Source organism: Bombina bombina, chromosome 5 (genome assembly GCF_027579735.1).
Source record: "Bombina bombina isolate aBomBom1 chromosome 5, aBomBom1.pri, whole genome shotgun sequence".
Lineage (NCBI taxonomy): Eukaryota > Metazoa > Chordata > Amphibia > Anura > Bombinatoridae > Bombina > Bombina bombina.
In genome coordinates this window covers 988,643,234-988,667,799 of record NC_069503.1, presented here as the reverse complement: position 1 = coordinate 988,667,799, position 24,566 = coordinate 988,643,234, and the positions used below count along the sequence as shown (strand labels likewise).

The 24,566-nt window shown below is 42.4% G+C and overlaps 1 protein-coding gene across 1 annotated transcript in view; it reads right to left on the bottom strand.

Moving 5' to 3' along the window:
• LOC128661685 (probable C-mannosyltransferase DPY19L4) overlaps positions 1-24,566 on the bottom strand; it is a 139,320-nt gene that overhangs the window by 1,164 nt on the left and 113,590 nt on the right. Inside the window, exons 10-11 of the mRNA XM_053715911.1 lie at positions 11,609-11,743; positions 4-23 (exon numbers count right to left, since the gene is read on the bottom strand). Of these exons, the coding sequence (XP_053571886.1) occupies positions 4-23; positions 11,609-11,743 (155 nt within the window). The remainder of the gene's footprint in view (positions 1-3; positions 24-11,608; positions 11,744-24,566) is intronic.

Sequence of the window (24,566 nt, the reverse complement as noted above, 5' to 3'; positions counted from 1 at the left end):
TACATTCTATGTATTTCATACACCTTTGGAAAGAAGAATGAATGTTCTTATTAAAACATGACATTTTTGCAGTTCATTATAGCGATGACTATAGCAGAGACATAACCGAAAATCTGCAATATTTTGATTATTTAATCCTTATAAAAAGTTTTAAAAGTAGGAAAAATATGGATCAGTTCTTATAACAGTTGAATAATCTGCACGTTAGCTAACATGGAGACACATATTAATAGTTAAACATGTGCCCCATTAATTGGTTCTGCAGCTACTCTACCTAGAACAGTGAATCTCAAGTTTAATGTATACTCAAGGCAAAAATAAACTAAGTGACAACTTGATGTTACTGGGCGTGTAATGTTTATACTACAAACTAGAACCATGACTGACATTAAAGTAATCTATTTGTATACGTCAGTAATAAAGTACTGCATTGCAAAAAAGCTCTGTATCATTAAAGCACGGCCATATTTTAGCACATTTTTCAATGTTTTGCAAATCAAGATCAGTTCAGGAATATACCCTTTGAAAAGCATGGTGGGATGAAAAGATGTAAATAAACTTGAGCAATCATTGTGTAGAATGTTATAGGGTCAATAAATTTAACCATACTTAAGCATGATAGAGGCACTCCAGCCTCACGGGGGAAGGGGGGCAAGGTGGAACAAGCATTGCACAGATAAATAATACATGTACTGCATATTGCAATGTTTTATTTTCCGTATAGGGACAACTGTTTGTAGTTCAGGGAAATCCGTTTTTTAAAAGCCTCTTATTTGCCAACGCCAGTAAGAGACTGATATAAATGAGCTACTACAGTGACCAAACTATTGCTACGTAGAAAGCAGTAAGGTCAGAGTGCTGAGGACTGGCTTATGCACTTCAGCCTCTTGGGGAATTCAATGTTTAGTTTAATGTCATCTTAAGACACACTCCTCCTTTCTTCTGTGGACCCTCATGTTAACATTTCCTTTAGTCTTAAAAATGATAAAAAAAAAAAAAAAACAAGTATACTATAAAAATGCAAACAAAACAAGCTTAGAAAAACAACAGATAAGCTAAATATGTAGAGATACAGATATGCACTGAGCACATATGAGAATGTTTGTATGATGCTATGAATCACTAGAAACAAGTGTGCTGACAGTTTAACTCCAGTACTGACAAAAGATAATATTTTACAGAATAAAAGACATGCTGCATTGGCTGTTCTTGGAGTACCAGGTGCTTTGTAGCCCTTACAGTTTAAAGGATCATTTAATACAGCAGAATTGCACATTCAACAATTACTTAATAAAAAGACAAAGCACAATAGGACAATAGCACTTGAGAAATAGAATGAATGAGAAATAGATTTGCTTTTCAAACAAATTTCATCACGTGACAGCCATCAGCCAGTCACAGACTCATATAAATATACACTGTGAACTCATGCACATACTCAGGAGCTGGTGCATATTAAAAGACTGTGCCACTTTACTAATAGAAGTAAACTGGAAAATTTATAAAACTGAATGCTCTATCTGAAACATTAAAATTTATATTTTGAGCAAAAAGAGAGGGGGCAAAATAGAGGGGGTAGAGGGGCAAAATAGAGGGGGGAGAGAGAAAGAGGGGGAAGAGGGGGCAAAATAGAGGGAGAGAGAACTAAAGAGAGGGGGAGAAAGAGGGGACAAAATAGAGGGGGGAGAGAGAGCTAAAGAGAGGGGGGAGAGAGAGTTAAAGAAAGGGGAGAGAATGCAAAAGAGAGGGGGGAGAGAGAGCTAAAGAGAGGGAGAGAGAGAAAGACAGGGGGAGAGAGAAAGACAGGCGGAGAGAGAGTTAAAGAGAGGGGGCGAAAGCAAAAGAGGTGAGAGAGCAAAAGAGAGGGGGGAGAGAGATCAAAAGAGAGGGGGGAGAGAAAGCAAAAGAGAGGGGGGAGAGAAAGCAAAAGAGAGGGGGGAGAGAAAGCAAAAGAGAGGGGGGGAGAGAGCGCAAAAGAGAGGGGGGAGAGAGCGCAAAAGAGAGGGGGGAGAGAGCGCAAAAGAGAGGGGGGAGAGAGCGCAAAAGAGAGGGGGGAGAGAGCTCAAAAGAGAGGGGGAGAGAGGGCAAAAGAGAGGGGGAGAGAGGGCAAAGAGGGGGGAGAGAGAGCAAAATATGTGGGGGAGAGAGAGCAAAAGAGGGGGGAGAGAGAGCAAAAGAGGGGGGAGAGAGAGCAAAAGAGAGGGGAGAGAGAGAGTTAAAGAAAGGGGAGAGAATGCAAAAGAGAGGGGGGAGAGAGAGCTAAAGAGAGGGAGAGAGAGAGAAAGACAGGGGGAGAGAGAAAGACAGGCGGAGAGAGAGTTAAAGAGAGGGGGCGAAAGCAAAAGAGGTGAGAGAGCAAAAGAGAGGGGGGAGAGAGAGCAAAAGAGAGGGGGGAGAGAGAGCAAAAGAGAGGGGGAAGAGAGATCAAAAGAGAGGGGGGAGAGAAAGCAAAAGAGAGGGGGGGAGAGAAAGCAAAAGAGAGGGGGGAGAGAGCGCAAAAGAGAGGGGGAGAGAGAGCGCAAAAGAGAGGGGGGAGAGAGCGCAAAAACATAATTTATGCTTACCTGATAAATTCCTTTCTTCTGTAGTGTGATCAGTCCACGGGTCATCATTACTTCTGGGATATTACTCCTCCCCAACAGGAAGTGCAAGAGGATTCACCCAGCAGAGTTGCATATAGCCCCTCCCCTCTACGTCACCCCCAGTCATTCGACCAAGGACAAAAAACGAGAAAGGAGGAACCAAGGGTGTAGTGGTGACTGGAGTATAATTTAAAAATAAATACCTGCCTTAAAAACAGGGCGGGCCGTGGACTGATCACACTACAGAAGAAAGGAATTTATCAGGTAAGCATAAATTATGTTTTCTTCTGTTAAGTGTGATCAGTCCACGGGTCATCATTACTTCTGGGATACCAATACCAAAGCAAAAGTACACGGATGACGGGAGGGATAGGCAGGCTCTCTATACAGAAGGAACCACTGCCTGAAGAACCTTTCTCCCAAAAATAGCCTCCGAGGAAGCAAATGTGTCAAATTTGTAAAATTTGGAAAAAGTATGAAGTGAAGACCAAGTTGCAGCCTTGCAAATCTGTTCAACAGAGGCCTCATTCTTGAAGGCCCAAGTGGAAGCCACAGCTCTAGTAGAATGGGCTGTAATTCTTTCAGGAGGCTGCTGTCCAGCAGTCTCATAAGCTAAACGTATTATACTACGAAGCCAAAAAGAAAGAGAGGTTGCCGAAGCCTTTTGACCTCTCCTCTGTCCAGAGTACACGACAAACAGAGAAGACGTTTGTCGAAATTCCTTAGTTGCCTGCAAGTAAAATTTTAGGGCACGAACTACATCCAGATTATGTAGTAAGCGTTCCTTCTTTGAAGAAGGATTTGGACACAAAGAAGGAACAACAATCTCTTGATTGATATTCCTGTTAGTGACTACCTTGGGTAAGAACCCAGGTTTAGTACGCAGAACTACCTTATCCGAATGAAAAATCAAATAAGGAGAATCACAATGTAAGGCTGATAACTCAGAGACTCTTCGAGCCGAGGAAATAGCCATTAAAAATAGAACTTTCCAAGATAACAACTTTATATCAATGGAATGGAGGGGTTCAAACGGAACGCCCTGTAAAACGTTTAGAACAAGATTTAAACTCCATGGTGGAGCAACAGTCTTAAACACAGGCTTAATCCTCGCTAAAGCCTGACAAAAAGCCTGAACGTCTGGCACTTCTGACAGACGTTTGTGTAACAGAATAGACAGAGCTGAGATCTGTCCCTTTAACGAACTAGCAGATAAACCCTTTTCTAAACCTTCTTGTAGAAAAGACAATATCCTAGGAATCCTAACCTTACTCCAAGAGTAACCTTTGGATTCACACCAGTATAGGTATTTACGCCATATTTTATGGTAAATCTTTCTGGTAACAGGCTTCCTAGCCTGTATTAAGGTGTCAATAACTGACTCAGAAAACCCACGTTTTGATAAAATCAAACGTTCAATTTCCAAGCAGTCAGCTTCAGAGAAGTTAGATTTTGATGTTTGAAAGGACCCTGTATCAGAAGGTCCTGTGTCAGAGGTAGAGACCAAGGTGGACAGGATGACATGTCCACCAGGTCTGCATACCAAGTCCTGCGTGGCCATGCAGGTGCTATCAGAATCACTGATGCTCTCTCCTGTTTGATTCTGGCAATCAATCGAGGAAGCATCGGGAAGGGTGGAAACACATAAGCCATCCTGAAGTCCCAAGGTGCTGTCAGGGCATCTATTAGGACTGCTCCTGGATCCCTGGATCTGGACCCGTAGCGAGGAAGCTTGGCGTTCTGTCGAGACGCCATGAGATCTATCTCTGGTTTGCCCCAACGTCGAAGTATTTGGGCAAAGACCTCCGGATGAAGTTCCCACTCCCCCGGATGAAAAGTCTGACGACTTAAGAAATCCGCCTCCCAGTTTTCCACTCCCGGGATGTGGATTGCTGAAAGGTGGCAAGAGTGAGACTCTGCCCAGCGAATTATCTTTGATACTTCCATCATTGCTAGGGAGCTTCTTGTCCCTCCCTGATGGTTGATGTAAGCTACAGTTGTGATGTTGTCCGACTGAAACCTGATGAACTCCCGAGTTGTCAACTGGGGCCAGGCCAGAAGGGCATTGAGAACTGCTCTCAATTCCAGAATGTTTATTGGCAGGAGGCTCTCCTCCTGACTCCATTGTCCCTGAGCCTTCAGAGAATTCCAGACGGCACCCCAACCTAGAAGGCTGGCGTCTGTTGTTACAATTGTCCAGTCTGGTCTGCTGAATGGCATCCCCCTGGACAGATGTGGCCGAGAAAGCCACCATAGAAGAGAATTTCTGGTCTCTTGATCCAGATTCAGAGAAGGGGACAAGTCTGAGTAATCCCCATTCCACTGACTCAGCATGCACAATTGCAGTGGTCTGAGGTGTAAGCGGGCAAATGGCACTATGTCCATTGCCGCTACCATTAAGCCGATTACCTCCATGCATTGAGCCACCGATGGGTGTTGAATGGAATGAAGGGTGCGGCAAACACTTTGAAGTCTTATTAACCTGTCTTCTGTCAGGTAAATCTTCATTTCTACAGAATCTATAAGAGTCCCCAGGAAGGGAACTCTTGTGAGTGGAACAAGTGAACTTTTCTTTTCGTTCACCTTCCATCCATGTGACCTTAGAAATGCCAGTACTAACTCTGTATGAGACTTGGCAGTTTGAAAGCTTGAAGCTTGTATCAGAATGTCGTCTAGGTAGGGAGCTACCGAAATTCCCCGCGGTCTTAGTACTGCCAGAAGAGCACCTAGAACCTTTGTGAAGATTCTTGGAGCTGTAGCCAATCCGAATGGAAGAGCTACAAACTGGTAATGTCTGTCTAGAAAGGCAAATCTTAGATACCGGTAATGATCTTTGTGAATCGGTATGTGAAGGTAAGCATCCTTTAAGTCCACTGTGGTCATGTACTGACCCTCTTGGATCATAGGTAAAATTGTCCGGATAGTCTCCATTTTGAATGATGGAACTCTTAGGAATTTGTTTAGGATCTTTAAGTCCAGGATTGGTCTGAAAGTTCCTTCTTTTTTGGGAACCACAAACAGATTTGAGTAAAACCCTTTTCCCTGTTCCAGCCGTGGAACTGGATGGATTACTCCCATTAACAATAGTTGGAAAAATATACAGAGGGCGACTCCTAGTGCAAATCAGTTGATACAGTTGTAAGCCCCAAATGATCCCTTTAGAGAGATACTCACATATTATGGAGCACACTATAGTGCTAATGAGGCAAGCTGGGTATATTATGGTGGCCCAGCGCACATAACACTCTGGCAAGCAGTGGATCAATGTAGTAAATAAAAGATAGGAGACTCCAGAAGTATATCAAAAATGAGTTTTATAAATATAAATAAATGAACATAAAAACAATCAGTAAAACACGCTACGCGTTTCTCAGAGCTCACCACTCTGTTTCCTCAGAGAACTTGCCTGAGGAAACAGAGTGGTGAGCTCTGAGAAACGCGTAGCGTGTTTTACTGATTGTTTTTATGTTCATTTATTTATATTTATAAAACTCATTTTTGATATACTTCTGGAGTCTCCTATCTTTTATTTACTACATTGATCCACTGCTTGCCAGAGTGTTATGTGCGCTGGGCCACCATAATATACCCAGCTTGCCTCATTAGCACTATAGTGTGCTCCATAATATGTGAGTATCTCTCTAAAGGGATCATTTGGGGCTTACAACTGTATCAACTGATTTGCACTAGGAGTCGCCCTCTGTATATTTTTCCAGTTTTCCAGATCTTTTCCATTCAAGAGGAGCAGCCCTTCTCATGGTGCACAGTCAACTGGGACACTGATAAGTTTCCAGACCATCTACCTAGGCATTATCGTTGCCTTCACTACATGTGAGTACAAAATCTGCGAATATATATTATCTACTTACAAAAATTGGCTACACTAGGAGGCGCCCTTTCTTTTTTTGTTTCAATCATTAACAATAGTTCTTGAATACAGCGCAGAAACGCTTCTTTCTTTGTTTGGTCTGTCGACAACCTTGACAGATGAAATCTCTCTCTTGGAGGAGAGTGTTTGAAGTCCAGAAGGTATCCCTGAGATATTATCTCTAGCGCCCAGGGATCCTGGACATCTCTTGCCCAAGCCTGGGCGAAGAGAGAAAGTCTGCCCCCCACTAGATCCGATCCCGGATCGGGGGCCCTCAATTCATGCTGTTTTCGTGGCAACAGCAGTTTCCTGGCCTGCTTGCCCTTGTTCCAGGACTGGTTAGGTCTCCAGCCTTGTCTGTAGCGAGCACCAGATCCTTCTTGTTTTGGAGTAGTGGAAGTTGATGCTGCTCCTGCTTTGAAATTCCGAAAGGAACGAAAATTAGACTGTCTAGCCTTAGGTTTAGCTTTGTCTTGAGGTAGGGCGTGGCCCTTACCTCCTGTAATGTCAGCGATAATTTCTTTCAAACCAGGCCCAAATAAGGTCTGTCCCTTGAAAGGTATATTAAGTAATTTGGACTTAGAAGTTACATCAGCTGACCAGGATTTTAGCCACAGTGCTCTGCGCGCCTGAATGGCGAATCCGGAATTCTTAGCCGTAAGTTTAATTAAATGTACTACGGCTTCCGAAATGAAAGAATTAGATAGCTTAAGTACTCTAAGCCTGTCTGAAATGTCGTCCAGCGTAGCTGAACTAAGATTCTCTTCTAGAGACTCAATCCAGAATGCCGCTGCAGCCGTGATCGGCGCAATGCATGCAAGGGGTTGCAATATAAAACCTTGTTGAACAAACATTTTCTTAAGGTAACCCTCTAATTTTTTATCCATTGGATCTGAAAAGGCACAGCTATCCTCCACCGGGATAGTGGTACGCTTAGCTAAAGTAGAAACTGCTCCCTCCACCTTAGGAACCATTTGCCATAAGTCCCGCGTGGTGGCGTCTATCGGAAACATCTTTCTAAATATCGGAGGGGGTGAGAACGGCACACCGGGTCTATCCCACTCCTTAGTAATAATTTCAGTTAGTCTCTTAGGTATAGGAAAAACGTCAGTACTTGTTGGTACAGCAAAATATTTATCCAATCTACACATTTTCTCTGGTATTGCAACTGTGTTACAATCAGTCAGGGCCGCTAACACCTCCCCTAGTAAAACACGGAGGTTTTCCAGCTTAAAATTTAAAATTTGAAATATCTGAATCCAATCTGTTTGGATCAGAACCGTCAGCTGCAGAATGAAGCTCTCCGTCCTCATGTTCTGCAAGTTGTGACGCAGTATCTGACATGGCTCTAACATTATCAGCGCACTCTGTTCTCACCCCAGAGTGATCTCGCTTGCCCCTTAGTTCTGGTAATTTAGCCAAAACCTCAGTCATAACAGTAGCCATATCTTGTAATGTTATTTGTAATGGCCGCCCAGATGTACTTGGCGTCGCCATATCGCGCACGTCCCGGGCGGGAGATGCAGGTACTGTCACGTGAGGCGAGTTAGTCGGCATAACTCTCCCCTCGTTGTTTGGTGAAATTTGTTCAATTTGTACAGATTGACTTTTACTTAATGTAGCATCAATACAGTTAGTACATAAATTTCTATTGGGCTCCACCTTGGCTTTAGTACAAATAGTACAGGTCTCATCTTCTGAATCAGACATGTTTAACAAACTAGCAAATAAACTTGCAACTTGGAAATACTATACAATAAAATTACAATGAAAAAAACGAACTGTGCTTGAAAAGCACTGAGTAAATATAACAGATGAAATCAATCAGCTTTGTAAAACCAAATGTAACTTAGCAAAGGATTGTATCCAGTAGCAAGAAATAACTAACCCTGAGGCATAAAAAAGTTAAAGATAAACGTTTTTTATCACAGTCAACTACAATCTTACAGCTCTGTTAGATTACTTCCCTCAAATTAGCTTTGAAGCTCCCTGGGTTCTGTAGAAATAAACCGGAACATGCAGGAAAAACAAAGAGCTTTGACTGAAATTTTTGATGCGTAGCAAAAAGCGCCAAAAAGGTCCCACCCCCTCACACACAACAGTGAGCGAGATTAAGCAACTGTCATAATTAGATCCAGCAACTGCCAAGTGGAAAAAAAGTGCCCAAACGTTTTATTCACCCAGTACCTCAGAAAATGAAAACGATTTTACATTCCAGCAAAAACGTTTAACATAATTAAGAGTTATTAAAAAGCCTATTGTAATTCCAGAGAAGTACCATTCTCCAGAAAACAAAAATGTAAATTATACATACTTGATATAATGTCGGTATGGCAGTATTTTCTCAGCAATTCCATTGTTAAAAATAAAAACTGCTACATACCTCTTTGCAGAATAAACTGCCCGCTGCCCCCTGATCTGAAGTTTACCTCTCCTCAGATGGCCGAGAACAGCAATATGATCTTAACAACTCCGGCTAAAATCATAGTAAAAAACTCTGGTAGATTCTTCTTCAAACTCTACCAGAGAAGGAATAACACGCTCCGGTGCTATTAAAAAATAACAAACTTTTGATTGAAGAAATAAAACTAAATAAAATCACCATAGTCCTCTCACACATCCTATCTAGTCGTTGGGTGCAAGAGAATGACTGGGGGTGACGTAGAGGGGAGGGGCTATATGCAACTCTGCTGGGTGAATCCTCTTGCACTTCCTGTTGGGGAGGAGTAATATCCCAGAAGTAATGATGACCCGTGGACTGATCACACTTAACAGAAGAAAGAGAGGGGGAGAGAGCGCAAAAGAGAGGGGGGAGAGAGAGCAAAATATGTGGGGGAGAGAGAGCAAAAGAGGGGGGAGAGAGAGCAAAAGAGGGGGGAGAGAGAGCAAAAGAGGGGGGAGAGAGAGCAAAAGAGAGGGGAGAGAGAGCAAAAGAGAGGGGAGAGAGAGCAAAAGAGAGGGGAGAGAGAGCAAAAGAGAGGGGAGAGAGAGCAAAAGAGAGGGGAGAGAGAGCAAAAGAGAGAGGGAGAGAGAGCAAAAGAGAGAGGGAGAGAGAGCAAAAGAGAGAGGGAGAGAGAGCAAAAGAGAGAGGGAGAGAGAGCAAAAGAGAGAGGGAGAGAGAGCAAAAGAGAGAGGGAGAGAGAGCAAAAGAGAGAGGGAGAGAGAGCAAAAGAGAGAGGGAGAGAGAGCAAAAGAGAGAGGGGGAGAGAGCAAAAGAGAGAGGGGGAGAGAGCAAAAGAGAGAGGGAGAGAGAGCAAAAGAGAGAGGGGGAGAGAGCAAGAGTGAGGGGGAGAGAGCAAGAGTGAGGGGGAGAGAGCAAGAGTGAGGGGGAGAGAAAGCAAAGGAGAGGGGGGAGAGAGAGCAAAAGAGGGGGGAGAGAGAGCAAAAGAGGGGGGAGAGAGAGCAAAAGAGAGGGGAGAGAGAGCAAAAGAGGAGGGAGAGAGAGCAAAAGAGGAGGGAGAGAGAGCAAAAGAGGAGGGAGAGAGAGCAAAAGAGGAGGGAGAGAGAGCAAAAGAGAGAGGGAGAGAGAGCAAAAGAGAGAGGGAGAGAGAGCAAAAGAGAGAGGGAGAGAGAGCAAAAGAGAGAGGGAGAGAGAGCAAAAGAGGGGGAGAGAGAGCAAAAGATGGGGGGGGGAGAGAAAGCAAAAGAGAGGGGGGAGAGAAAGGAGAGGGGGGAGAGAAAGCAAAGGAGAGGGGGGAGAGAAAGCAAAGGAGAGGGGGGAGAGAAAGCAAAGGAGAGGGGGGAGAGAAAGCAAAGGAGAGGGGGGAGAGAAAGCAAAGGAGAGGGGGGAGAGAAAGCAAAGGAGAGGGGGAGAAAAAGCAAAGGAGAGGGGGGAGAAAAAGCAAAGGAGAGGGGGGAGAAAAAGCAAAGGAGAGGGGGGAGAAAAAGCAAAGGAGAGGGGGGAGAGAGAGCAAAGGAGAAGGGGGAGAGAGAGCAAAGGAGAGGGGGGAGAGAGAGCAAAGGAGAGGGGGGAGAGAGAGCAAAGGAGAGGGGGGAGAGAGAGCAAAGGAGAGGGGGGAGAGAGAGCAAAGGAGAGGGGGGGAGAGAGAGCAAAGGAGAGCGGGGAGAGAGAGCAAAGGAGAGCGGGGAGAGCAAAGGAGAGCAGGAAGAGAGAGCAAAGGAGAGCGGGGAGAGCAAAGGAGAGCGGGGAGAGCAAAGGAGAGCAGGAAGAGAGAGCAAAGGAGAGCGGGGAGAGAGAGCAAAGGAGAGCGGGGAGAGAGAGCAAAGGAGAGGGGGGAGAGAGAGCAAAGAAAAGAGGGAGAGAGAGCAAAGAAAAGAGGGAGAGAGAGCAAAGAAAAGAGGGAGAGAGAGCAAAGAAAAGAGGGAGAGAGAGCAAAGGAAAGAGGGAGAGAGAGCAAAGGAAAGAGGGAGAGAGAGTAAAGGTGAGGGGGAGAGAGAAAAGGAGAGAGGGGAGAACAAAAGAGAGGGGGAGAGAGCGAAAAGAGAGGGGAGAGAGAGCAAAAAGAGAGGGGAGAGAGGAAAAGAGAGGGGAGAAAGAGCAAAATAGGTGGGAGAGAGAAAGCAAAAGAGGGGGGAGAGAGAGCAAAAGAGAGGGGGAGATAGCAAAAGAGGGGGAGACAGCAAAAGAGAGGGGGGAGCAAAAGAGAGGGGGGAGACAGAGCAAAAGAGAGGGGGAAGAGAGAGAGGAAAAGAGAGCACAAAAGAGAGGGGAGAGAAAGCAAAATAGGTGGGAGAGAGAAAGCAAAAGAGGGGGGAGAGAGAGCAAAAGAGAGGGGGAGATAGCAAAAGAGGGGGAGACAGCAAAAGAGAGGGGGGGAGCAAAAGAGAGGGGGGAGACAGAGCAAAAGAGAGGGGGAAGAGAGAGAGGAAAAGAGAGCACAAAAGAGAGGGGAGAGAAAGCAAAATAGGTGGGAGAGAGAAAGCAAAAGAGGGGGGAGAGAGAGCAAAAGAGAGGGGGGAGATAGCAAAAGAGGGGGAGACAGCAAAAGAGAGGGGGGGAGAGAGCAAAAGAGAGGGGGGAGAGAGAGAGCAAAAGAGAGCACAAAAGAGAGGGGAGAGAGAGCAAAAGAGAGGAGGAGAGAGAGGAGGAGAGAGAGCAAAAGAGAGGGGGAAGAGAGAGAGCAAGGGGTGGGACCGCTGTACTACAAAAAATGGCCCGTATGCACGGGCTTTAGGACTAGTTATAAATAAATGATACCTTGTCTTTGTGGACCATGGATAGACCATCAAGCAGCGACAGAACCAAGGCCTGTACGAACAGCAGGTAATGGCTGTACTCCCACATCATTATGAAGGTATACGTGGAGGCACTCATTATCAGGTAACAAATACTCTGCAGAAACAGGAGACAAGTGAAAGTTTAGTCACAAAATACTAATATTTTTCCAGCTATATCAGAAAATTACTGATTTAGTTATGCACCAATAGAAATGCACAGATAGATCACTGAAATTATTGGGAAATGTACTATTTAAAGTTTAATAGGCTCATATTTTAAATAGAAAAAAGGGGGATAACAAATAGTTCATATATAAAAAATGATATCTTTATTAGATTAACATGTTAAAAACGATGTAAGCAAGCTACAGTAGAGGGTAAAAAAGTGAAAGTCTGACCGGTTTCGGCCACAAAGACCGTAGTCGTAGACATAAACGGGTGAACAAGGTGCTCATTATTTAAAATCAAACAACCACTCCTATTGGTGGTACCTTAATTAATTATTTAACCCTCAGTATACAAATAAACAGGAAAAGAGGAAGAGAATGCATATTTAGGCAAATTTGAGTACAGATATAAATATAAAGGGAAACAGCAGAATGATAGCACTCACTATGTTGTGTATATGTTGTAAGACATACATCCTTTATACATAAACAAGTAAATATATTAGATTTGTAAAGAAAAATGCATATTAATCAAGTGTTAACGTATATCTAATGGGAACAGATACCTATAGGTTCCCAAAAGAAGCAAAATCAATCATCTAGATCATACGTATATATACATATACTTTTAATAGGAGGAATGTGAAGAGTTCCAAAGAACACATAGTCAAAAAACAAGTTGCAGGGATCTTATCTATGCCAGTAATTGATTATATCAAATTCAGAGTTGAATCCCACAGGCAACAGGCTATTCAACCTATGAATCCAATAAATCTCCAGTCTGCACAGAATTTGGAGTTTATCACCACCCCTTGGTGGTTTCACAATCTGTTCAATAGCCTGCCACCTGAAGTGATTCACATTCCCACCATGAACCTCAAGGAAATGTCTGGACAGGGCTGACACATCTCTCACATTGTCAATATATGAGAGATGTTCCTTTATACGTTTACCCACCTCTCGGGTAGTTCTACCAACTTACTGCCTTAAACATTGTACACATTCAACCAAGTAAATGACAAATTTACTTTTACATTTGACACATTCTCTGGTCTCTAAAGTTTCAGAGGATGTGGCAGATCTAAATGTAGTGGAAACAAGCATGTGGTCACATGATTTACAATTTCTCCTACCACATTTGTAAGTCCCCTGCACACTGCATGTTGCGATATTTGTAACAGCTCAGAGACTTTATATTTATCTTCTCACTTATTTTATATGTATTAATATTGTGGGATTTGGTAACCTTTATATATGACGCACCGCCTTTTTTACTGGGGAGAAATATTTTTTCAGGTTCATATTTTATCAACTTAAATAGCTTTATTTAACTAATGCTTGCTCCTCCCTCCTCACACTTATGTCCTTGTGCAGATCTATTCCATTCAAAACAATCTTATATTCATTGAGCTTCTTGAAACTTAGTAAAAGTTGATTCTGTGTACATAGTTTTACAAGGGGGCAATGAAATTAAAAGGAAAGTAGGGTCAAAATTAAACTTTAACGTTTCAGACAGAACATGCAATGATAACCAACTTTCCATTTTACTCCTCTAATCTAATTTGCTTTGTTCTCTTGGCATCAAAAGCACACACAGGTAGGCTCAGGAGCAATGTACTACTGTGAGCTAGCTTCTCATCATTGGCTCACCCAATGTGTTTACCTAGCTCCCAGTATAGCATTGCTCTCTTTCAACAAAGAATTTCAAGAGAATGAAGCAAATTTGATAAAAGAAGTAAATCTGAAATCTGTATGCTCTATCTGAATCATGAAATAAATATTTTGGGTGTATGTCCCTTTAAGCTCTATTTCTCAACTCTGTATGTTTATTTTATAACATTTTTGCTGTGAAAAAGGGGCCTGTTATTTCTGCAGACACAAATTCACAGTTTTGAACTACAAAAAAAAACAACTAATTTTATGCTTACCTGATAAACTTATTTATTTCCGGATATGGTAAGTCCACGGAATCATACATTACTGTTGGGAATATCACTCCTGGCCAGCAGGAGGATGCAAAGAGCACCACAGCAAAGCTGTTAAGTATCACTTCCCTTCCCACAATCCCCAGTCATTCGACCAAAGAAAAAAGGAGAAAAAGGAAAATAACACAAGGTGTAGAGGTGCCTGAGATTATAGTTAAAAACAACTGTCTTAAAATAAGGGCGGGCCGTGGACTCACCATATCCATAAATTTTGTTTTCTTTCCTAAAATACGGTGAATCCACAGAATAATCAATTACTGTTGGGAACCAATACCCAAGCTAGAGGACACAAATGATTAGGGAGGGACAAGACAAGTAACCTAAACAGAAGGTACCACCGCTTAAAATAATTTTTCTCCCCATAAGAAGCCTCAGAAGAGGCAAAAGAATACATTTTTAAAATTTTCAAAAGTAAGAAGGAAAACCAAGTTGCAGCCTTGCAAACCTATTCCACAGAAAATTTAAATTCGAAAGCCAAAGAAAGGGAGACAGCCCTTGCGGAAGAGCTGAAATTCTCTCAGGAGGCTGCTGTCAAGCAGACTCATAAGCCAACCGAATATTCTTCTCAACGAAAGAGAAAAATAAGTTTCTGACCTCTACGTCTTCCAGAAAAACAAACAAACAGGGCAGAAGACTGGAGGAAAATCCTTAGTCGCCTGCAGATAGAAATAAATAACACACACAACATTCAAGATTTCCACTAAACATCCCTCATAAAAAGGAGGATCAGGATATAGTGAATTTCTATTCAAAACCATATTAGGAAGGAACCTAACTTAGAACAAGGAACCGCCCTATTGGCATGAAAGACAAGATAAGGCGAACCACACTGCAAGGCTGAAAGTTCCAAAACTCTCCGAGCAGAAGAGATTTTTAGCCAAAGGAACAAAACCTCAATATATATGGAATGCATTAGCTCAAACGGAGCCTGCTCCAAAACCTTAAGAACAAGATTAAGGTTAGCAATAGACAGAAACACAGGCCTGATTCTGATCAATGTCTGGCAAAAAGATGCAGGTCTTGCACGACCACCAGACGCCTATGCAGCAAAGGATAAACAGAAGAAATCTTACCCTTCATGGCACTGATCAACAAGCTCTTTTCAAGATCTTCCTGGAAAGAGGACAAAATTCAAGGAATCCAGACCCTACTCCAAGAGTAGTCCTTGAATTCACATCAAATATATATATACGCCATATCTCGTGGTAAAAAAACTCTATAGGAACAGACTTGTGAGCCTGAATCATGGTCTCAAAGACCGATACAGAAAAAACACGTTTGGACAGAACTAAACGTACCATCTCCAAGCAGACAGTCTCAGATAAAACGAGACTTGGATGAAGGAAGAGGCCCTGGATTAGAAGGTCCTCCCTCAGAGGCAGCCTCCAAGGTGGGAGAGACAACATCTCCACTAAGTCTGCACACCAGATCCTGCGAGGCCACGTAGGGACAAATATAATCCCGATATTCTCTCCTGTTATATAATCCCGACGTTCTCTCCTGTTTGAGACGAACAAAGATTTGTGGAAGGAGAACAAAAAGGAGGAAAACAGGCAAACAAGACAATCTAAGGACGACTGATGCCCAGCTATCAGCGCATTGTAAATCGCTCTCAACTCCAAAATACTAAAGAGGAGAGTAGACACTTCCGCCTCCGTAGATCCTGCACCTTAAACCAGACCCAGTCTGCTTCAGCAGTTAGGCGACCATGGTCACATCACCCAGGAATGTCTCCAGAAGCATGCACCCCTGTGACAGATACTCCTGAAAGAGCCACTATGGGAGAGAGTCTCTATCGACTGATCCAGATCTATCCTCTGAGACAGATCCAAAGTTCTCCATATTATTGAAAATAGTAACGGGAATGATGTCCATGGAAACCAACAGACCAATTCCCTCCATACAAATAATCACTGAATAGTGAAGGAAAACCCAACTGTAGCTATCCAAACTCCCAACATCCTGGTTGCAAGATAGCCAAGTTCTCTACCAGGCCACTACAGCTTGCTGTTGGCCAGACAGAAGACTGCCGGTAAAGGAATATAACCTTGATTAGCTGACCTCTGTTAAACATCTTCTCCTAGATAATCTATTAAGGTCCCAGCTTACCGCACCTGGAATTTACAGTATGACTTCAAATAGACATCCAGCGCCTAGCTGGACACGAACCAACAATCTTGAGCTGCAAAGTCTCAGATAACCATCAGGCTACATCGGTCTGCTCATCATGCAGGTACTGACCAGGCCTAGCTCTACTTAACTTCCCAGATCAGACGGATCAGGAGCAATCAGATATTGTGGCAGTAGACCCAAGAAAATCACCCTTGAAGATGGGACAAGGGAACTCTATTCCAGATGTATTTCCCATCCATGGGAAAATAGATTGGACCAGATATCCTAAAAAAGAATTTGCTTGAAGGAAGGAAGACACCTGAACCAAATATTGTTCAGAAAAAACTCTCATGCCTAAGGACAGGTCCTCTTGAATCAAAGGAGAAAGAATACTACTTTGAAGGACAAAACCTGAGTTACATAAGGTAAATACCAGATCCTGTTCCAAAATTGGAACTAGAACTATCACTCACAGAGAGGAAGGTCCTGGACCCAAATCAGGGAATGTTACTCATCATACCTGGTTTGCGGATACTCTAGCTAGCAGCACTAAAGTGCATAGATAATAATTCTCAATTTTTTCCTTTGGAGAAAACCGCCCCTGGGAGGAAATCTTAGATCTGACTCAAAAGGCAAGACTGACCCTGCTGAAAGAGGAGAGTAAAGTCTTCCTTTAGTCCTATTTTTCTGATGAGTGGTAGAAAAAACCCTTTTTTGCCCAAAGTCAAAAGATAATTCTGCTAGACTAAATCCAAACAAGGTCTAATCCTTAAAAGGAGATGCCAGAAACAAGGATTAGGAGGAAACTTAAAAAAATGAACCTGCAACAGCAGCACTAAGTCACAGGTAGGCTTCTCAACTGACCCAGACTTCAGCCACAATGCACAGCGGCTAGTACAGTAAGTCTAAAAGAGACAAGGCATTGCTCTGAATGAACACTTAAACCTCCAGCATCTAATCCATGGATCTGTAAAGAGCAGTCACCATCCATAAGGGTCAAAGTTCTCAGAGCCATAGTAAAAAACACTCCCTTCTACATAGGGCACCGAGCAATTTAGAGGAGTCAGTGACAGGAAAGTCCTTTAAAGGACGGAAAAAAATGAGAATGGTATCTCTAGTTTCTACTATTCCTGTGAAAATATCCAAGGCATGTTAGGAACACTTCCTCATAGGAAGGAACATTTTACAAAACTTTCAAAGGTTGACAACGACAGGGGTATCAATGTCGCCCAAGTAGCCAAAAACCTCCTTTAATAGTACACGAGTTGTGCAAGCATACATCGGAAGAGGACCACTTAAGCATCAGATGAAGGAATTATACTGTCCTATATGAGAATTTACCCCCAAAAGCTACCGGCACATTCTCCTAACCAGACTTAGGAGAGAGAGCAACCTGTGTAGCCGAATGAGGAGCAGCAACCTTACTATCTGGATCTCTCCTCTTGCATTTTCTGTGAAAAATTCCCTGCACTGTCTGGAACAGGACCACAGTGGTATCCTAGTAAATATTAATTTTACTAAATATCTGAGGGTTGACAGCGACAGAAAATCGGAGTTGTCCCAAGTAGCCAAAACCTCTTTTAACCATACACGAGGTATTCAGGCATAAATCTGAAGGATAACACTTCAGCACCAGATGAAGGAATTATATTGTCCAAATCTGAGATTTCACCCTCAGAAACTACCGGTGAATATCGCTGACCAACCTAACGAAAGAGAGAGGCCTGAGTAGCAAAATGTGGAGCAGAAACCTATTATCTGAAACTTAAAATATCCTCTTGCTTTTACCCTGTAAGAAAGGGAAAGCAGATAAAGCCGCAGTTACCGCAAAGGATACCTGCGCTGCAAATCTGCAGGCAAATACACTCCTTCCAGAGACTTTAGAGGACCCACAGAGCACTGCATGTGACGTCAGAGGCGCTAGGGACGTTGAAGGAGAAAACTGTGGCCATGCCTGAACAGTATAATCCTGGGAGACGAGAGGCTCAGGAATCAACAAACTAACTGTACATTTATACAGTTTGGATATTTGTGCCCTACCAGAATAGGGAATCAAACTTATGAGAAAAACCATGAGGCATTATCATGCAGAAATCTTGAATATGAGGGTTAAAATGATTTGTTAGGTCCTAAAACCAATCATTCCTAATTCCTAGGAACAGACCCTGTACCAAGAAATCAAAAAGCCCCATAAGTTAATTCTTTTAACATTTTGACTTGCTTACCACTAACTACAGTGGTATTCACAAATTAAAACTTAACTGGAGGAATAGAAAATATTTGTCCTTTTATCTACATTTTTTCCTGTCTTTAAGTAATGATTTTGTCCAGCAATGTTTACTTATTTACATTTTCTTATCCGAACGATCTCTCTATAAAGACTGCTCCTCAGAGTCAGACACAGACAAAACAGGAACTCCGCTCCGTTCCCCTATCGGCAAACGAGGCGGAGTTACAGACACTAACTCGGATTTTCATTTTCTCCTCCAAGAGGGCGCCGCTCCGCTTCACTGAGGAGGCGGAGCCATGAGAAACGGCATGGGGATGAAGCGCAGATCTGTACATCGCGTTGCATCCCACCGTCATCAATACAAACTAGTCAAGGAATCTTACCCCCAAGTATAAAACAAGGCCAATGCTCCGCTTTCTATCAAAAAGCGGAGGAATGCCACAGTGCACACTCTTCCTTAGTAAGATTCAGTGTACTTCTCCCTATAGGCATGGTGCTGTAAGTATAAAAGCACGCTTTACCTAAAAACACCTATATTTCTGAAACACAGAGAATAAGGGTAGGATTAACCCCTAAGGATTAAACAAACAGGGATTGCTTAAAATTAAGAGCCAAAAGAGAGTTAACTCCTTCCTTGCCTTGAAGGAGATGAACCCTTAAGTCTCCTTATCACATGCCCATGTAGTGCCTGCCCACTGCCATAAACATCCTTCATTAAGGATTGTGTGTCGCATATAAATTTCAGGGAGTCCTCAACCCCTTCAGTGCCAGCCTCCTAATCCACAGAAGACAAAAGGCACTTACCTGCACATATAGCTGTCCGGCAGGAGGACAGCTCACCTAGCATGAGAGGATGCCACTCCTTACAGAGACCTGTGGAAGAAAGAAAGGACAGAGTAAACCTACTCAGGCTTTCTATACCAGGGCAGCAACATGTTAAGAAAATGCAGCAAGGCCCACCTCACAAGTTCCTAACTGCTTTAAAGCAACTACTGCCCTACTAAAGAGACCAACGTGGAGTACAGCTAGACCCAATCTTGAGGAGAAAGATCAGAGCAGAACTACTCTGGTTTTCAAAATAATAAAATCTTGATAGAAGTGAAATATTAAAACATTTTCAGACACCAAAAACGTCACCTCCTCCTTGCACCGAAGGCAAAGAGAATGACTGGGGATTGTGGGAAGGGAAGTGATACTTAAAGGGACACTGAACCCAAAAATTTTCTTTTGTGATTCAGAATGAGCATGAAATTTTAAGCAATTTTCTAATTTACTCCTATTATCAAATTTTCTTCATTCTCTTGGTATCTTTATTTGAAATGCAAGAATGTAAGTTTAGATGCTGGCCCATTTTTGGTGAACAACCTGGGTTGTTCTTGCCGATTGGTGGATAAATTCATCCACCAATAAAAAAAGTGCAGTCCAAAGGTCTGAACCAAAAAAAAGCTTAGATGCCTTCTTTTTCAAATAAGCAAGAGAATGAAGAAAAATTGATAATAGGAGTAAATTAGAAAGATGATTAAAATTGCATGCTCTATCTGAATCACGAAAGAACAGCTTTGCTGTCCCTTTAACAGCTTTGCTGTGGTACTCTTTGCCTCCTCCTGCTGGCCAGGAGTGATATTGGAAACAGTAATTGATGATTCCGTGGACTCACAGTATCTTAGGAAAGAAAAAGAATATGTGATAATATCTTCTAGATAGAAAAAATGCCACAAATCTTACAGAAAATTCTGGGAGATAATGAAATTGTGAATGGATTAATGGAATTAATTTACCAAAAAAATAAACATTACAGCCATGAATATACAGCCTCATGCTACATAATTAAAAACAAATCCTTATTTCAGGATGAATAAACTTTAAACTATAATGTACCTTAAAGGGGCAGTATACACTACACTATCGTTTTAGGCTTAGTGTTGTGCGCGACGAGTCACACTTGTGCATGGAGTTTTACGCATCAAGTGACGCTGCATATCTCATTTCCAGGCAATCTGCCCTGCAATGTGATCTGTCACCACACTGGAGTTAGGAATGAGCCCTCAACTTGAGTTCTGGGGAGAAAAAATGTATGAAGCATCACTTAGTGCACAATGCGCATACGCAAAACACTTTGCACAAGAGTGACTCATCTCCAACAACACTAAGCCCAAAAACATTTCCACAACGCCAGGGAAATAGTGACGCCACGGGTAGGCATAAGACAGCCAGTGCTTCAAAACAATATCATTTTTGTCTACTGGGGATATTGTTAGAGTGTATGATTACTGAGCAAGGATTACAATCAAGTAAGTACATTTGTAGTGTAGACTGTCCCTTTAAATAGAAACTATGTTTATATAGATTTTTAATCAAAAAAGTATTTTTTTTTTTTAAAAAAAAATCCTATTTAAATCAAACAAATCTGATTTTTTTTTGACACTGTAGAGCATACAATTTAAAAAAGAAATGTCCACTCAACTTATAGTATCAGATTTATTCAATTATCTTGGTATCCCTTTCTGGGTAAGCTCAGGAGCGTGCACCTATCTTGAGCACTGTGGGCAGAAGTTTTACAAAAGTACATTTCACCAGTATTATACATTTGCAAGAGCACTAGAAGGCATCAGTGTTTGCTACCATATAGGACTCTAGACACATGCATGAGACCTACCTAGGTAAGCTGTTAAACAAGGAATAACATGAAAACAAAGCAAATTATATAATAGAAGTAAACTGGAAGCATTTGTAAAACTGTTTGCTCTGAGTCTAGGGAAGTCATAAAAGAAACATTTTAGTTTTAATGTCCCTTTAATGCCGTTTTACACACCCCTGGTGATGTTCTTGAAGTCTACCGATTTATGCATTTGCTATGTATACAGGCTTGCCTGCCACTCAAGCATGCACATGGTGCCTAAACACCAATCAGTGGCTCCTGATGCTTAGGAACTGGTGACATTTAAATGTTACCCAATTGCTAAATCCCTTGAAAATGAATGCGGAATCTCTGTAAAAAGCTGACTAACTAGAAAAAAAAAAACACTTGGACAGCTCTATGTAAAACAAAGGGGGATATAGGAGTAAGTGCTCTGTGAACAGTTATCTTTCAGCTACTCGTTTTAATGCAATCTGCACCATAAAAAAGCAATCAGCATAATCAGTGCGGAGTTCACACTTTGTTCTACAGTGATCTTGTGGGATTTCAACATAAACTCACGAGATTTCATAGCAAAATTCATTAAAGGGACAGTATACTATAAAATTGTTTTTCCATTAATGTGTTTCCAATTACTTTTTTTTACCAGCTGCAGAGTATAAAATGTACGAGATTTGCTTCTTTTTTTTAAGGTTTACTTGTGTACTAGGGGCGCGATCCGATATACGGCGTAGTTTGCGGCGCAAGCGAGGGAACCCGCGTCGCCCACAGTTTCAGCTCGCATCTCGAGCTATCCAATATACGGCGCCGTCAGATGCTAACGTGCCGTAAATCGTATAAACCAGCGATGTCCAGAAATCTGCGCAAGTTCAAATTTCTGGCGTCGCCAGTGACTTGCGCCACGTTAGAAACTGCCGGCGCCTACAAAACCTGTCTAAAGTATGAAATCACCAGCACTGTCTAACACGCCTCCCTAACATAGCCCGACAAGTCTAACACGCCTCCCTAACATAGCCCGACACGTCTAACCCTCTATCCCCCCTCACTAGCCTAAAAATAAAATATGTATTAACCCCTAAACCGCCGCTCCCAAACCCCGCCGCAACATAATAAAGTTATTAACCCCTAAACCGCCGCCAGCTATATTAAATCTATAACCCCCTAAAGTGAGCCCCTAACACCACCGCCATCTACCTTACCTACCCCCTAAAGTTAGCCCCTACCCCGCCGCTATCTATTTTAAAATTATTAACCCCTAATCTAATCCCCCTACCCCGCCGCCATCTATATTAAATTATTTAACCCCTAAAATACTAAACTATCCCTACCACTAAACCTAAGTCTAACCCTACAAATAGCCCTGAAAAGGGCTTTTTGCGTGGCATTGCCCCAAAGTAACAGCTCTTTTGCCAGCCCTTAAAAGGGCTTTTTGCGGGGCATGCCCCAAAGAATTCGGCTCTTTTGCCAGCCCTTAAAAGGGCTTTTGGCGGGGCTTTGTCACAAAGTAAACTGCTCTTTTGCCTACAATCTACATCCCCCTACACCGCGGCCACCTATAATAAATGTATTAACCCCTAATCTAATCCCCCTACACCGCCGCAAGCTATATTAACCCTAATTATATTAGGGTTAATATAGTTAATATCGTTATTATATTATATATATAAATATATATATTAAGTATAATAACCCTATCTAATTCTAACATCCTAACTAAACTCTTATTAAAATAAATATAATATTAATATTATTAATTAAAATATTCCTATTTAAATCTAAATACTTACCTATAAAATAAACCCTAAGATAGCTACAATATAATTACATTGTAGCTATGTTAGGGTTTATATTTATTTTACAGGTAAATTGTTAATTATTTTAACTAGGTATAATAGCTATTAAATAGTTATTAACTATTTAATAGCTACCTAGTTAAAATAATTACCCAATTACCTGTAAAAACAGAATTTATGCTTACCTGATAAATTACTTTCTCCAACGGTGTGTCCGGTCCACGGCGTCATCCATAACTTGTGGGAATATTCTCCTCCCCAACAGGAAATGGCAAAGAGCATAGCAAAAGCTGTCCATATAGTCCCTCCCAGGCTCCGCCCCCCCCCCCCAGTCATTCGACCGACGGACAGGAAAAAAAAAAAAAGGAGAAACTATAGGGTGCCGTGGTGACTGTAGTTAAAGAAAGAAATTTATCAAACCTGATTAAAAAACCAGGGCGGGCCGTGGACCGGACACACCGTTGGAGAAAGTAATTTATCAGGTAAGCATAAATTCTGTTTTCTCCAACATTGGTGTGTCCGGTCCACGGCGTCATCCATAACTTGTGGGAACCAATACCAAAGCTTTAGGACACGGATGAAGGGAGGGAGCAAATCAGGTTACCTAAACAGAAGGCACCACGTCTTGCAAAACCTTTCTCCCAAAAATAGCCTCCGAAGAAGCAAAAGTATCAAATTTGTAGAATTTGGCAAAAGTGTGCAGAGAAGACCAAGTCGCTGCCTTACATATCTGATCAACAGAAGCCTCGTTCTTGAAGGCCCATGTGGAAGCCACAGCCCTAGTAGAGTGAGCTGTGATTCGTTCGGGAGGCTGCCGTCCGGCAGTCTCGTAAGCCAATCGTATGATGCTTTTCAGCCAAAAGGAAAGAGAGGTAGCAGTAGCTTTTTGACCTCTCCTCTTGCCAGAATAAAAGACAAACAGAGAAGACGTTTGTCTGAAATCCTTTGTTGCTTCTAAATAGAACTTTAAAGCACGGACTACATCTAAATTGTGTAACAAACGTTCCTTCTTTGAAACTGGATTCGGGCACAAAGAAGGCACAACTATTTCCTGGTTAATATTCTTGTTGGAAACAACTTTTGGAAGGAAACCAGGTTTAGTACGCAAAACAACCTTATCTGAATGGAACACCAGATAGGGCGGACTACACTGCAGAGCAGATAATTCAGAAACTCTTCTAGCAGAAGAAATAGCAACCAAAAACAGAACTTTCCAAGATAACAACTTGATATCTATGGAATGTAAGGGTTCAAACGGAACCCCTTGAAGAACTGAAAGAACTAAATTTAGACTCCAGGGAGGAGTCAAGGGTCTGTAAACAGGCTTGATCCTGACCAAAGCCTGAACAAAAGCTTGAACATCTGGCACAGCTGCCAGTCATTTGTGTAACAAGACAGATAAAGCAGAAATCTGTCCTTTTAGAGAACTCGCTGACAATCCCTTATCCAAACCTTCTTGGAGAAAGGAAAGGGTCCTAGGAATTTTAATCTTACTCCATGAGAATCCCTCGGATTCACACCAACAGATATATCTTTTCCATATTTTATGGTATATCTTTCTAGTCACGGGTTTTCTGGCTTGTACCAGAGTATCTATCACAGAATCCGAAAACCCACGCTTAGACAAAATCAAGCGTTCAATTTCCAAGCAGTCAGCTGGAGAGAAACTAGATTTGGATGTTCGAATGGACCTTGTACTAGAAGATCCTGTCTCAAAGGTAGCTTCCATGGTGGAGCCGATGACATATTCACCAGGTCTGCATACCAAGTCCTGCGTGGCCACGCAGGAGCTATCAAGATCACCGAGGCCTTCTCCTGTTTGATCCTGGCTACCAGCCTGGGAATGAGAGGGAACGGTGGAAACGCATAAGCTAGGTTGAAGGCCCAAGGCGCCACTAATGCATCCACTAGAGTCGCCTTGGGATCCCTGGATCTGGACCCGTAGCAAGGAACCTTGAAGTTCTGACGAGACGCCATCAGATCCATGTCTGGAATGCCCCATAATTGGGTCAA